This window comes from Syzygium oleosum, unplaced genomic scaffold, assembly GCF_021117445.2.
Source record: "Syzygium oleosum isolate NSW1041296 unplaced genomic scaffold, Sole_v2.1 Sole_v2.14, whole genome shotgun sequence".
Taxonomy (NCBI): domain Eukaryota; kingdom Viridiplantae; phylum Streptophyta; class Magnoliopsida; order Myrtales; family Myrtaceae; genus Syzygium; species Syzygium oleosum.
The window spans coordinates 6826163-6840968 of NW_026607498.1; the positions used below are offsets into that span (position 1 = coordinate 6826163).

A 14806-nucleotide genomic window follows, 5' to 3' on the forward strand; every position below is an offset into this window, starting at 1 on the left:
AGAAATCGTCCCTCCTTTTTAACTCCCCTTCACCAACCTAGGACGACAACCGTATGAATGCTGGGGACACCCTAACATGATGCGGGCCTGCAAGGTTTCACGTGATCTCCCCGTGTCGTAATCGACGCTCGCATGTGCTCACAACTGAACTCAGGTGGCGCGATTGGAACCCAGATTCCCCCTCAAATCTCCATGATGGCTCGAGCGTTGTCCTCGTGCACATGCGTGCCCGTGATGCATCCATGCATGTAGCCATCGTAACGAACAGATCTGGGACCTAAAATTTCGTCCCAAATCATACCAAACCCAAGAGCTAATAATGCGTACAAAGAGAGCGAATCTCAGAGCTGTTTTGTCTTTTGCCTCACAGACTTTAACATCCGGAGTAACTGTGAACAGCAGCACTTCAGAATGGGTGATGCCAACTGCTTTGTCTATTAAACACAAGTTCATAAAACGGGTATGTCGACCGATACGCGGACTTCCATTATGCGTTTGACATGAATCAGTCCTGTTTTGAATGTCCGGATACAGTCTGCCGCATCATTTGGTACACCCAAAGTGTAATTCCATATACCAATCTTAAAATATTTGGATGTGAATGCTTTATTCCGTGCAATCCTTCCTTTGGAATTTTAGTAAATCTCGATCGCATATTTATGCAATTTAGGTTCTTATTAATGTTTGAGATTTGTCGAGACACCAAAGGAAGTACCGTACGGTATAGAAGATCCTCAACTGTATACTTGACATTACTCTATGGGGAATGAGTGTCTCTTTCTATTTTTCTTTTAAAAAAAATCCGAAATGTACCAAGATTGATCTTTAAATTATGTATACTAAACTTATGTGAAGTTCTTATTAAAAGCTAAATATGGCTCACTTACTTAATTGTCGATTTAAAAATTTATCACGACACTTAAGATATCAATTTTAGGATAAACCATGTGTGCAATTACCAACCGAAAATATTATAAATCCAAAGAAGTTGTCTTTCCTCATTATACTTGGGTCCTCCTCAATAATGAAATTCATGAACTACCTATATTAGTTAAATTAAAAGTGAACAAAATGGAATCGAGTCATAAAACTTTTAAAAAGTATAATGTTAATCCAATCAAATCCTTCCATTGATTGTACTTTTGAAAGTTTTATATCTCTATTAGTTAAATAAAAAATGAGTGTGACCCACTTTTGATGAACACATGTACTGTACTTAGGGAGACATGATGCCTCATAAGAAATCGTCCCTCCTTTTTAACTCCCCTTCACCAACCTAGGACGACAACCGTATGAATGCTGGGGACACCCTAACATGATGCGGGCCTGCAAGGTTTCACGTGATCTCCCCGTGTCGTAATCGACGCTCGCATGTGCTCACAACTGAACTCAGGTGGCGCGATTGGAACCCAGATTCCCCCTCAAATCTCCATGATGGCTCGAGCGTTGTCCTCGTGCACATGCGTGCCCGTGATGCATCCATGCATGTAGCCATCGTAACGAACAGATCATCTGGGACCTAAAATTTCGTCCCAAATCATACCAAACCCAAGAGCTAATAATGCGTACAAAGAGAGCGAATCTCAGAGCTGTTTTGTCTTTTGCCTCACAGACTTTAACATCCGGAGTAACTGTGAACAGCAGCACTTCAGAATGGGTGATGCCAACTGCTTTGTCTATTAAACACAAGTTTATAAAACGGGTATGTCGACCGATACGCGGACTTCCATTATGCGTTTGACATGAATCAGTCCTGTTTTGAATGTCCGGATACAGTCTGCCGCATCATTTGGTACACCCAAAGTGTAATTCCATATACCAATCTTAAAATATTTGGATGTGAATGCTTTATTCCGTGCAATCCTTCCTTTGGAATTTTAGTAAATCTCGATCGCATATTTATGCAATTTAGGTTCTTATTAATGTTTGAGATTTGTCGAGACACCAAAGGAAGTACCGTACGGTATAGAAGATCCTCAACTGTATACTTGACATTACTCTGATGACCTGGGCTGCGACTTACGGACGGGAGGTCGTGCGACCTCAAGCCTCCTCGGCGACGGCCGCGCCGCTAGATCTGCGCCGCTCGGCTCGCCGGTCGAGCCCTTCGCAGCCGGAGCCGGCGAAGGGTACTTTAAAAAAAAAAAAAACCTCCCAAAGCCCATTTGTAAAAAGGAATATAAAAAAAAATATGCATTTCCTAAGTGGACTTTAAAAACATGTATTTATTTAAAATAGTATCAAGCATTACGCTCTCGCTAAGATCTTTTTATTAAAGTGCAGTGTCTAGATTCAGCTCTCTAAGAGCTTGTCCGGATAGACTTTTAAGTTTGATTTTTTTGCTTAATATACATATTGCAACACAGGCACTTGGAATTTTTTTAATCCGAACATTTAAACATTTCACATCATACAAATATAGATATAGAGGTTCACATATGCTGGTTCATATTTCTTTTTAAATGCAAACATCTTCATTCTTCATTGGGATAATAAAACAAAAGTCTTAAACCTATTGTATGAATGTCAATTCAATTCTAAACTTTTGAATTTGGCCAATTTAATCTTGAACCTTTTAATGATTTATCAATATAGTCTTTTCAGCCAATTTTGGCCGGAAATTGCTGACGTGGACGTTGAACGTCACACATGACACAAGCGGTACTAATGTGGACAATTATTTCGATTTTTTTCATTTTTTCTTTTCCTTGCCTTTTCTTTTCTTTCCCTTTTTTCTTTTTTTCTTTATTTCCATCCGCCAGTCTGCAACCATGGCAGCCCTCGCTAGCCCAGAATAAAAAAGAAGAAGAAAAAATAATAAAATTATTCACTTCAATACCGACCGTGCCGCGTAGGACGGCCGGCGTCCACGTCAGCGATATCCAATCAAAATTATCGGTAAGGAATATAATATTATATTGTCGAAATGTTTACGACTAAATGAATAAATTAAAAAGTTTATAATTAAATTAACATCCATATAATAAGTTTGATTTTTTTTTTCTTGGTAATTATCCCTTCTTCACATGAAAGTTCTTTTTTGATTTTGGTTTAAGTCCAAACGACCAAGCCTCACATCAATGCCTAATCACACGACGATATCTGCTACTGGATCTTCAAATCCACGAGTCAAACCCAAAGCCGAGGGCACGTTACCAGCACGCAAGAACAATCCCCGTCCCTGTACTGTACGTTTGGTCAATGAAGACGATTTGAGATCTCACCAACTTGAATTATCTTATTCAGGACGACAGCCAGAAGAGAAGAGGAGGAAAAAAGGACGTAACACGAAATCTTGGAGTCTTCAAATTAATCAATTGCTGTCGAGCGGGGCAATGCACAGTTTGTGCACCGCCCACAGTTTTATTTAAACCATCATGTGGCTAAGATTGATGCCAATACTATCTTAACAAAAAGGAGGGGCGACAAAACATTTGATAATTTGAATATCTCGAGGAAATAAATATGTGTGTCGGAAAGGCCAGATCCTTGGGGATGAAACGAGGCTCTTGCAACTAGTTGCTTTCAATTTTCTTCAACATCTTACACCACACCACACCAGTAACTTGTGGAAATGTCGACAGCTGTAGGCGAATTTGTTCAATTGATGGACCCATCCGTGTGCAATCCTTGACCAAAGTAGCGTGTGTAGTACCACATTGCTATGATGCGCGTTTTTCCTTAGATTGGTCATGTGCTTCCTCAAGCTACATTCTCCTCGTCTTGAATTTGCACTTTTTGGTAATGCACAATTATGAGATTGTTACTTGCTTGAATGGTATGAGCTCGCAATGTTAAATAACAGACATGAGCTGGACTAGAAGGGGGGAAATGGGACACTAGTAGAATACAATTGAAAGAGGGACACTTATATTAACGCATGTATTCAATTCGAGTAGTGGACCGACCGTCTTTGCGAATCCAAACGATCTTGTAGGCCTTTCGCTCTCAACTCCCTACACACAATAGTTTGGAGACCCATTGATGGCCAAGTCAGTACCCAGATAACTCTATAGCAAGCTTTGACAAAGTAATTGGCATCGTTTCTGGACTATTTATACTTACTTAGATGACCTAATGTTTTTTATTTCTCGGGAGTGTGGGATCGTGGGAAAAATCTTTCTAACAGTGGATCACAACTGACTTCGTGTGCTCCCATTCCCTTTCGTTGAGGATTCGACTATCTGACTATGTAGATTCGAAACGTGAGGTCCGGATTGTATTACTACCTTCTATCAGGCTCGTGAGCTGTTCTTCTTCAGAATAAGCTCGCCTTGTGTTTGCCAGCGCGCCTGCTTTCCTTTTAGACTCGGCGTTGGGCTATGCCAAGATGCCCACATTGGACTTATATCAGTCCGCATCAGATCTGTGTTATCAACATCAAAATCGGAAGTACTTAGATTTGACTTTCATACCTTGTTAGAGTCAGTGGAAGAGAAAAATTCTCCATGTTTAGTCTTGCGATGGTACGTGGTATGACATACATACAAGCACGTGACGAATCTATGCTTAAAATAACAAATCAAAATAATCAGAAAAAATTCATGAAATCCTTGCAAATATTTGCTAATTCAGCGGGTTATCAAATGAGACATCCTTAAGTTTATGCCCGAATGTAAAGATAGGGTTGCTGATCATGCCAAGATTCAGTTTTTCCACATCACTTCCTCAAAGATCTTTCAAAAAGTTGATTTTTTCAACAATTAGTTGATATTTATCCAAGGAATGCAGCTGAAAACTCCTGGTTCCTGCAGAAAAGTTCGGACTAACCTAAACAAACTGAATGTCATATCTTTACTATGTTTCATTTTAATTTCTTTTTTGGTTTCTTTGCTTTCTCCTTTTGGATCCCTTCACGTCCTCCTTTACAAAGGAACAAAATGGATAAGGGAAGCCAGTCCTGTCTTAAACCGGAACCCCCCAGATTCTTGAAGCCACGATACATCTCTTGTTTTTCCCCTTTTTTTCTCTGAACACATCTCAAGTTTCTCAGCCCCTCCTCCAACAACAAAGAAAGAAGAAACAAAAAGCTCAGATAAATGTCAATCGGGGGTTCGAAGATGCGTTGAATTATTGTCCCCGGGAAAGGCGGTGATTAGAAAAATTGGGTAAACTTTGACGATTGGTGGCGCCCTTCCGCCTTTGTAGACCCACGTCGATGTGGGTTTAGGAACCTCGAAAGACGAGAATCCCCACCACCCTTTTCTTTTCTCCTATCTTTTAATAGCAACAGGGGCATGAAAAGCAAAAATTTCTCATTTTTTTAATCAGAGAAGTAAGAGAGAGGAGAGAGAGAGAGAGAGAGAGGAGGGGGGAGGGAAGAGAAGGTGGGGTGCAGAGGAAATTGAGGCTGGTCAGTCTCCTGTGAATGCTCACTGCCCTCAGACCTTCATGGTCTCTGTTCATTTAGACCAAATCCTCTGTCTCTGTCGTTCTGTCTCTCTCTCTCCCTCTCCTTATTTAGTGGAGATAACAAGAACTAATGATGATAAGCAAGAAGTAACGGGCCACTCAATCCAATCACAGCCCTTCTTTGTTCTCGTTTTTCCCTGTCACCCCTTTTACTAAAAATACGTTCTGTCCTCCTGTGCTTGCCATTTCTCTCACTTGTTTACTCACCGGTCACCACTCTCCCTCCCTCCTCCTGTAATGACGGAAAGACAAACCAGAAAAGAAAAAAAAAATAAAGAAAAAAGATGATCTTTTTAGGAGGTGATGATACCATTATAGCCTTTCTTTATTCTCGTAACAAAGGAGCATACTTTCCCCTTCGTTTTTCCATTGTTTTCTCGCTTTCCCAAGCTCCCATGGTTTCTGGGTTCCGCTAAAGATCCCTCCGTCCCCATGAAGTAACGCGAGAAATGAGATCCCGAGCTCCAAAGCCTCCAATGCCCGTTTCGATTTGAATGTTAGACGTTTCCGGGAGTGTCTGTAGCTGAGAATCTTTTCCGGGTGCGTGGCCTCTTCTCTCATTTCTCTTGTCTTTCTTTAGGTTATTGTGTTTCGCCATGTTAAGCTCCGATGAGATGTTTTATGCTGTTTTGACATGGATCCGGTGGGGGTGGTATTTGCAGAGGAGAGAGAGAGAGAGAGAGAGAGAGAGAGAGAGAGAGAGAGAGAGAGAGAGAGAGAGCTTTGTTGTTTACTTCATTTTTTTTTTGTTAGAAAGAGGTAAAGCTTAGGCCTTTGAGAGGCAAACATCCTCTTGGAGTTTCAACTGGGTGGTCTATTATTTGCTTGGAAGTGCAACTTTTCCCCTATTTTTCCATTGTATTTTCGATTTCTCTGGTGTCTGGGGCTTTTGCACTTTCCCTTGAGACTGCTTCTAGGTCGAGAAAAATCCTTCTTTTCAAGTCAAAAACTAGCTGTTGGCATTCCATTGATCCGTGAGTTCTCTGTACCTTCTCTTACATGTCTGCGTTCCGTTCCCCCTGTTTGATGGCCATCTTCTGCTAGGTTTGCTAATCCATCGGCACTCGAAGTCAACACCAGAACAATATGCTTTGTTTTGAATTTAATTACCCTCATTTCTGAGCAATTTTTTGCCTTTGTTCTTAATCTGTGCCCCATAATCATGGTTGATGTTAGAAGCAGAAAATATGGCAATGAGTAAAAGCAGCTGGCTCATCTATAAGTGAGAATATTCTTCGAGCTATTCCTATTACGGAGTTTTTAGGCCAGTTTGAGGCCTTAGACAGAATGTTTTAAGTTATCTAAACCAACCTGGTTTCCTAGCTAATGTTTTTTATTTTTATTTTTGGTTGGAACCTAGCTGATGTTGTTGAGTCTAATATTCTTGATTTCTCGAAATTTCTGCAGAGATCATAAACAATCATACCGATGGCCAAGGAATACAGTGGATCGCCGAAGCATCATCACATCGAATCTAAGAAGAGACGTCTCACCTATATAGTATGTGTTAGCGGTCTATGTGTGTTGTTCTACGTTTTGGGAGCATGGCAGAGCACGCCTGTCCCAAATAATCAGTCTGAAGCCTACACCAGAATTAAATGTGATGCCGACAACCCCAATGCAGGCGATGGCCAGTCCACCAAACTCTCTTCATCTTCAGAGTCGGTCTCGTTGGACTTCCAAAGCCACCATCAGGTCACCTTCAATGACTCTGATGCTGTGGAGACGATTCCTGCATGTGATATGGCCTATAGTGAATACACTCCTTGCCAAGATCCGCAGAGGGGGAGGAAGTTCGATAGGAATATGCTGAAGTACCGAGAACGGCATTGCCCCAAGAAAGATGAGTTACTAAGGTGTATGATTCCTGCTCCACCAAAGTATAAGACCCCCTTCAAATGGCCTCAGAGCCGAGACTATGCGTGGTACGACAATATACCTCACAGAGAGCTCAGCATCGAGAAGGCTGTGCAAAATTGGATCCAAGTTGAGGGCGAACGGTTCAGATTCCCTGGAGGAGGAACCATGTTTCCTCGAGGTGCTGATGCGTATATAGATGATATTAATGAGCTGATACCTCTTACGAGTGGAAAAATTAGAACTGCAATTGATACGGGCTGTGGGGTAAGTGATCTGATATCTCTGGAAGTGTAGTTTCATGTTCTGGTTCTGTTCTACCCAAAGTTGAGGACAGTGGTGACTGTGACTTGTGAAATTGTGCCTTTTGGATTCTCTTCAATTTCTTATTTTCCAGAAATGAGGATGTAATTGCTAATGTGATGTAGTCTTGGGGTTGGTCAGGTTGCTAGTTGGGGTGCTTACCTGCTGAAGAGGGACATCCTAACCATGTCTTTTGCCCCGAGGGATACTCACGAGGCGCAGGTCCAGTTTGCTCTAGAGCGAGGAGTGCCGGCCATGATTGGGATCATGGCTTCTCAAAGACTTCCTTACCCAGCCAGAGCATTCGACATGGCGCATTGCTCCCGCTGCTTGATTCCGTGGAAAGAGTTTGGTAAGCATTTCATTTTTCATATCTTGATCCATAAAAATCTGTGATCAAATTACTTTCCATGTGGAACCAATTATCTAGGATGGAATCTATGTTGCATGCTCATGAACCGGCCTTTGATTCTCGTCTATTTTTGGCTTGCCTTATGTGTTTCTGCTCTAATTGTTCTTTGCTCGGAGTCATCTGCAGATGGACTCTACCTAATTGAAGTGGACAGGGTGCTTAGGCCCGGTGGTTATTGGATTCTTTCTGGTCCCCCAATCCGCTGGAAAAAGTACTGGAGAGGCTGGGAAAGAACCCAAGAAGACTTGAAGCAAGAGCAAGACTCAATAGAGGAGGTCGCCAAGCGCCTATGCTGGAATAAGGTGATTGAAAAGAATGATCTTGCGATTTGGCAAAAGCCTATCAACCACATTGAGTGCATCAAGAGCCGGAGCATTTATAAAACGCCTCACATATGCAAGGCGGACAATCCCGACACTGCTTGGTACTCATCGTCATCATCTTTCATCTTTTAATCAGAAAGACCATTTTTTATTTTTCAAATGGCAACATGTTCGTACATAACTTTCTAATTGTGCGGTTTTTTTGCCTTACAGGTACAGAGAAATGGAAACTTGCATAACCCCATTGCCAGAAGTCAGCAGCTCGGACGAAGTAGCTGGCGGTGCAGTGGAGAAATGGCCAGAGCGTGCCTTTGCCGTCCCCCCTAGAATAAGCAGCGGCTCAATCCCAGGAATCACTGCTGAGAAATACAAGGAGGATAATGAATTATGGAAGGACCGGGTGTCACACTACAAGCGGATAATTGGTCCTCTACCGCAGGGACGATACCGCAATGTGATGGACATGAATGCTAACCTCGGTGGATTTGCAGCCGCACTAACTAAATATCCCGTGTGGGTCATGAATGTGGTGCCCGTGGACACTAACCACGACACTCTTGGCGTGATCTACGAGCGTGGTTTCATTGGCACCTACCAGGACTGGTGCGAGGCATTTTCAACATACCCAAGAACGTACGATCTCATCCATGCCGGTGGCTTGTTCAGTATCTATCAGGACAGGTAATGTATTGCGATTGACACTTTTTCATTTCCCATATGCTACATTGTTTCGATACCTGGTCTGAATTTGCCTTCTTGCTTGCTTTCCGAAGGTGTGACATTACATACATCCTGCTGGAGATGGACCGAATCTTGAGGCCTGAAGGAACTGTTATATTCCGGGACACGGTTGAAGTCCTTGTAAAGATCAAGAGTATAACAGATGGAATGAGATGGAAGAGCCAGATCATGGACCATGAAAGCGGACCCTTCAATCCCGAGAAGATTCTTGTTGCTGTGAAAACTTATTGGACCGGCAAACCCTCGCAGAAACAGCTCTAGTAGGCATTGTTGTACTATACATATGATTTTTGGCTTGGAGTTCATGGGGTTCGCCTTTTTCCCTCTCTCTTCTAGAAATCTTCTTGTGATAACTCTAGATTTTGTTGGTTAAACGGCCAATGCCATCTGATGGCACGAAATCAGATAGTTTTGTATGCTATGGAGAAACTTTTAAATGATAAGGGTATATTTCATTCGCGACTTTATATCGCGTGTCACCGTTGACATCATTGTATTATTGTCAGCTGTTGCCAGATGAATGCTTTCTATCCATGTTGTGGATTGCAGTTCACCTGGCATGTTTAGGTTCCCGACATCGGATTCTACTTTTTCTGTACGTATCGATTTTCTTTCTCTCTGATTGCCAAGAATGTATTGTGCAATGACAAGGTCCTCAATGATGATTTTCCGCATTTGCGACTTAGGGTTCCCTAGCACATCCATCTTTCTAAATTCGAGGTATCTTCATTGCCTACCATATGCATGCTGCACAACGGGAAGATGTGTTGAATGAAGAAGATCCTAGGCATATTAATAGAATGTGGCCGAGTCTGGGTATGCAGGTCAACCATCTGAACCAAATGCTCTGTAATCTTGACCAATCATGGTAACCGGGAGTAGTTATCGCTCAAACCGAACATTTCGATCGCGGGTGTGGAATTTCTATGACTACTTTCGGGGCGGATCGCCGGCGGTGCTGATCGGTCCTAAATTCCTGGATCAATGCAGTTTTTTTCTGATTGAAGCTGTTGTCTCCACCATTGAAGCTCTGCTTCTGGTGATTATGCAAATTAGTAGTAATGATTGGAAGGAAGGAAGGTGTGCACCACATCAACTTCTCCAAACCGTTCCCATCCACACATCTTTGTTCTGCTTCTCTGTCCGTTTCTTTTTCCGTTGATTGTGTTTCTCCTTTGACTCTGTCTCTCTCTAGCTCTCCAGAGAGAGACAGAGGTTGCATCCACGTGGCTTCACAGCGATCCGTGTGCCTCCGTCAATGCATCTGGCGCTCACATTCCGCACGCAATACAGAGCACGCACGCACGCACGCCCGGACGAACCGGTGATCTCTGCTAACGAACCTCGCGAGCAGCCGCAGGAGCGGTCGGTGTCGCGGTCGCGGGGTCGGTGATGGACGGCGACGGCGGAGCGAGGTCGGAGGAGGAAGAGGAGGCGGAGAGGCGGATGGAGGAGGAGGTGCGGCGGGCGGTGGAGCTGGCGAAGGAGCTCCAGGACGCCGCCGCCGCGCATGTCGCCCGCGCGTCGAGCGAGGAGCAGTCGGTGCGGCAGCGCACGCTCGCGCTCGACTCGTCCATCCGCCGCCTCCGGGCCGCCGTCGGTGCTCACGCGAGCGGCGGGCTGCTGGATTCGAAGCTCGCGGAGAGGCTCGAGGAGGAGCTGCAGAGGGCCAGGTGCATCGTGGCCGACGGAGACGCGTCGTCGTTTCTTCCGTCGAAAGCTCAAGGTGCGTGATTCGGCTCGTTCTCGTTCCCTTTCCCGTGCCGCCCGGTTTCGTTGTCCTTGTCGTTTACGTGCTTGTCGTGGCGGTGGATGATGGTGTGCAGGCGGCTTCGTGAGGATGTTTCTGGGTCCGATTAACGTGCGTGCCTTGAGGAAAGAGGTGCAGCTGAAAGTCAAGGAAGAGTATAACAGTTACAGAGTAATGTTCCCATTTCAGTTCCAGTACTTTGTTGTCCTTGAACAGAGCATTTGACTTCTTGTTCTTGTTTTTTTTTGGTAAGGGACTTCTTGTTCTTGTTGTTTCCTGGAGATCTGAATAATTCATCACTTTCGCTATCCGTAATCATTTGTTCTTGTCTTGGACTGAGTATTCTCAGTGGACGCACTTGGTAGTGATTGAGTGTTGTATAGGCGAGTCACCACCGCGCTGCCATATCAACAGAAATTAGAGAGTTTTGTATTCTCGCAGAGTTCGCAGCAATTTTGTCATAACAAGCTCATTTGGATATACTAAACTACTTAATGTATGAATCAGAATTTGAAGAGAGGTAAATTCCATTGATTAACTTCAACCTCTTTGCCGCAGCTCGTTTATTCGAAGTAGGGTTAGACTCCACTTGACTTTCAATGAAGGAATTTTTGGCCTGAAAACCTGGATACTGCTACGACCATATTTAGTATGGTTGGCAGGGTGATTGCATATAGAGAGTGTTTGCTAGATACATGTGATTATTAGCTAAATTGATTATCCCATGGGAATGTTACATGAAGCAACCTGAGTCTGTTCTATCTATCAGCATTCTTTGTTGGCACACATAACATTTCTAATTGCACACTGGTTAATCTTGCACCTATTTTATATTCTGAAAGAGTGGGGAGTTGCATAATTTGCATTCACTCATTCCACGATCTGTTTTGAACAGGATAGAACCGCTCTCCTCTTTCTCATTTTCCCATCTGCACTTCTGGTGTTAAGATCTTGGCTGTGGGATGGATGTTTTCCGACATTTCCTGTTCAGCTGTACCAGGTACTGCTCTACATGTTTCTCGAACAGTTTGAAGGTTTGCATATATTTGTATGAATCGGATGTAACTTGTCATGGGTATATGCATGGCAGGCATGGCTATTATTCCTCTACACTGGTTTGGCATTGAGAGAAAACATACTAAGCATCAATGGAAGTGATATTAGGCCATGGTGAGTGAAGAATATTCTTGTTGCCATTGAGCTCCTCTGCAGTTTTACTTATCTTTCGACATGTATTAGGGTCCAAGGAGAATTACTTGAGTACTACATGAATTATGCTTCTTCTAAGTTGAACTTGATGTGTAACGACTAGACTTTGAGTTGTTGTTGGTTGAAAAGGAAGAAATTTGTGGAATGCTATTTCTAGGAGCTGAAGAGTCGTACACTGTGGAGCAATTAGAAGAGTAATAAGGCCATGAGGATGATAGTAGGGAAGGCGATCTCGCTCTTAAACTTTCTTACATAGTGAAGTTTCTACAGTCCAGCTTTTATGGTGCCCAATATTGAATGTCGAACTTCTCAGTACCTGTTCTAGCCAGGAAGTTGAAAGGTGCTATGTTAGATGATATATTTGAGAACCTACCCCACCCAACCCAATAAAATAAAGTAAAAGAGAAGTAGAAGAAATATAATCATTGGTGTCCAAATTCTCTGCTTTTTCATCCTTAGCAGTTTTCTCTGTAGCTAACTAGAGAAACTAGAGATGACCCTTAAGACCACTGCAGAACTACTCCTAAAAAATCTCTAGTAATTTATCCAGTAGAATCCATGTAGCTTACCTCAGTGCGTGTATCTGTGCCATCTTGTGGAGAACAAGTTGGTTGATGGTGTAATTTATTGTTATTCTAGTAAAACCAAACAGCAAAAAGAAAAGGCATTCGCAGTTGGCTCTACCCACAACATAATCCAAGTCACCTTTTATTCTCTAGCTGAAAATGATCAATCATGATTTTCTTCTCCGGACGATTACTATAAGCGATTATGGTTAAAGCTAGCTAAGTAGCTATCATTCTGCTTGGTTGTTAGGATTTACACCATCTTGGCAAATGAGAAAGGACAAGGGACTGAGGACGAATTGTAGATCATGTGCTAGAGAGAAGCCATTGAATGTTGGCTTTGAATTGTACGAAGTATTGGAAGCAAAGAAAGATACGAAATGCTTCTTCGACGTGTATTTAAAATTATCTTGTGATTGCTAACAAAAAACACAGATTGACACTTTCGTTTTATAAACAGGTCTGCATATGATGCTTGATATGGTTATGAAGAGACTGCTAGGAGTGCGATTGAGGCTTTCTTTACTCACGCTAAACCAAGAGTAAAATGATTTTTGAGAGAGACACATTACTGTGCGCGCGCGCGCTTGAGAGAGAGAGAGAGAGAGAGAGAGATTAACTGAGCAAGTGTTGCATCTACATGTTCCATTTTTCTGAATCTTTCTTCTGAATGATAATGTGGAAGCATGTCTGACTATCTTTTGTCTCTATTATACTTAAGAGATACCAAGAGCATTCGAACAAAGTTACTGAGTTATCATCTTCAGGTGGATATACCATCACTACTGTGCAATGATTATGGCCCTCGTCAGCCTAACATGGGAGATCAAAGGACAACCAAACTGTGCTCAAAAGCAGGTCAGTTTTGCTACAGAACCACTAATTGACTGGCTCTGCTTTCGGGACTAATTAGATGAATCCTGTGCAGAGAGGTGTACAACTTTTCCTTCAATGGGCTATAATGCAAGGAGTTGCGATGCTTCTACAGAATAGATATCAACGTCAGAGACTTTACACTCGCATTGCACTGGGCAAGGTGTCATAATTCTTCTTCTAGAAGAGGACTATGAATGCTGTGGTTGAATGATGTTAACATGGAATATTTCTCGTATGGTTCTTTATTTATTTTTTATTTTTTCATGAATTGATTGCGGACATTGCCCTTTTCTTTTCTTGGGACATATTTTGTCATTGCATAGTCATGAATAAAATTTCAAAAACAAAAGTACTTCTGATGGTGACTACTCTTCATTGTGTGCTTATTACAGGCTAAGAGAATGGATGTTGTCTGGGGAGAAACTGCAGGTGTGGATGGCCAATTATGGCTTCTTTGCCCTATACTTTTCATTATGCAGGTAATCCACTTGTAATATAAGTTGGTAGGTATATGGGCAATATTTACTGATGCTCGAAAGTTGTCGAATGCAGAGAGCGGAGAATTTGAACAAAAAAGGCAGTTTCTGTATTGCTAACCATTGCTTGTTGCAAGACTTTGTAATAAGCATTAAGCGAGATGTATTTCTAGGTCTGTCGCCAAAGTGGACTTTTTACTTGGCGGTCTAAATGCAGCAAATAGGCATGACAGTAATCACTTTATTGAAAGGCTGGCCTACTCAAATTATGTTTGGCGAAGTCTTTTGCATGTCTAACTCGAAAACCTTACGCTGAACTGATGCACAAATTACTTCTGTTAGACATGGTGAATTGTATGGAAATTCGCCGAGCTAAGATGTGTCCGCCATTCTTGACTTTAGGGTTTTGAGGCCTATGTGGGGTTCCTGCTGCTCCAAACTGCATTAGTTGGGGTAGTTTCTGAATGGCAGGTAACATGCTTTTTATCACTGTCCCTTGTGTTACCACCGAGCTATCATTGTTTGTGTTGTTAACAGATCATTAAAAATGAGCTTGGCAGGTGATATTCTGTGGGATCCTGTTGGTTCTGATGGCCGTTGGGAACTTTGCAAATACCATACAGACTCTGATGGCTAAGTCGAGGTTTAAGGCAAAGATGAAGAGAACAAAGAGCAAGCAGGAACTAGATTAAGCATCTTGAACTAGTATGTTGATCTTTACGTAGCTCCTGATTGTGTTTTAGTAATCTTTTCCCCCTCATGTATTCTGATATTATCTGAATCGTCCTCCAAATAACACCAGAGGCGTCATTCCGTTGATCATGGAAATTTTCTTTTGACCAAACGATTCACTTCACTAAGGACACACTAGAATATCAACA

At 42.5% G+C, this 14806-nt stretch overlaps 2 protein-coding genes across 5 annotated transcripts; both read left to right on the forward strand.

Moving 5' to 3' along the window:
* The first annotated feature begins 5329 nt into the window (after window positions 1-5329).
* LOC115690004 (probable methyltransferase PMT18) lies at window positions 5330-9515 on the forward strand. The gene is made up of 6 exons (XM_030616221.2): window positions 5330-5952; window positions 6820-7536; window positions 7714-7924; window positions 8111-8408; window positions 8521-8988; window positions 9081-9515. Exons 2-6 carry the CDS (start codon window positions 6841-6843, stop codon window positions 9307-9309), a joined length of 1902 nt encoding a protein of 633 aa, XP_030472081.2. The 5' UTR covers window positions 5330-5952; window positions 6820-6840; the 3' UTR covers window positions 9310-9515.
* Window positions 9516-9945: 430 nt separating this feature from the next.
* LOC115689984 (uncharacterized) lies at window positions 9946-14769 on the forward strand. 4 transcript variants are annotated; one of them, XM_056317699.1, is made up of 10 exons: window positions 9960-10128; window positions 10403-10774; window positions 10875-10969; window positions 11694-11798; window positions 11889-11968; window positions 13341-13431; window positions 13502-13609; window positions 13842-13928; window positions 14328-14396; window positions 14486-14769. In XM_056317699.1, exons 1-10 carry the CDS (start codon window positions 10110-10112, stop codon window positions 14615-14617), a joined length of 1158 nt encoding a protein of 385 aa, XP_056173674.1. In that variant the 5' UTR covers window positions 9960-10109; the 3' UTR covers window positions 14618-14769. The 4 variants fall into 4 exon arrangements, with proteins under 4 accessions (XP_056173675.1, XP_056173676.1, XP_056173677.1 ...); XM_056317700.1 differs by lacking the exons at window positions 14328-14396; window positions 14486-14769 and adding an exon at window positions 14002-14313 and having other exon boundaries at window positions 9946-10128; XM_056317701.1 differs by lacking the exon at window positions 14328-14396 and having other exon boundaries at window positions 9949-10128.
* The last annotated feature ends 37 nt before the right edge of the window (window positions 14770-14806 follow it).

Coding starts and splice junctions, on each gene's coding strand:
- LOC115690004 (XM_030616221.2), top strand. CDS start 6,841: ATGGCCAAGGAATACAGTGGATCGCCGAAGCATCATCACATCGAATCT. Junction 7,537..7,713: donor CAATTGATACGGGCTGTGGG/GTAAGTGATCTG, acceptor GGGGTTGGTCAG/GTTGCTAGTTGGGGTGCTTA. Junction 7,925..8,110: donor GATTCCGTGGAAAGAGTTTG/GTAAGCATTTCA, acceptor AGTCATCTGCAG/ATGGACTCTACCTAATTGAA.
- LOC115689984 (XM_056317699.1), top strand. Junction 13,610..13,841: donor CTCGCATTGCACTGGGCAAG/GTGTCATAATTC, acceptor TGCTTATTACAG/GCTAAGAGAATGGATGTTGT. Junction 13,929..14,327: donor CTATACTTTTCATTATGCAG/GTAATCCACTTG, acceptor TCTTGACTTTAG/GGTTTTGAGGCCTATGTGGG.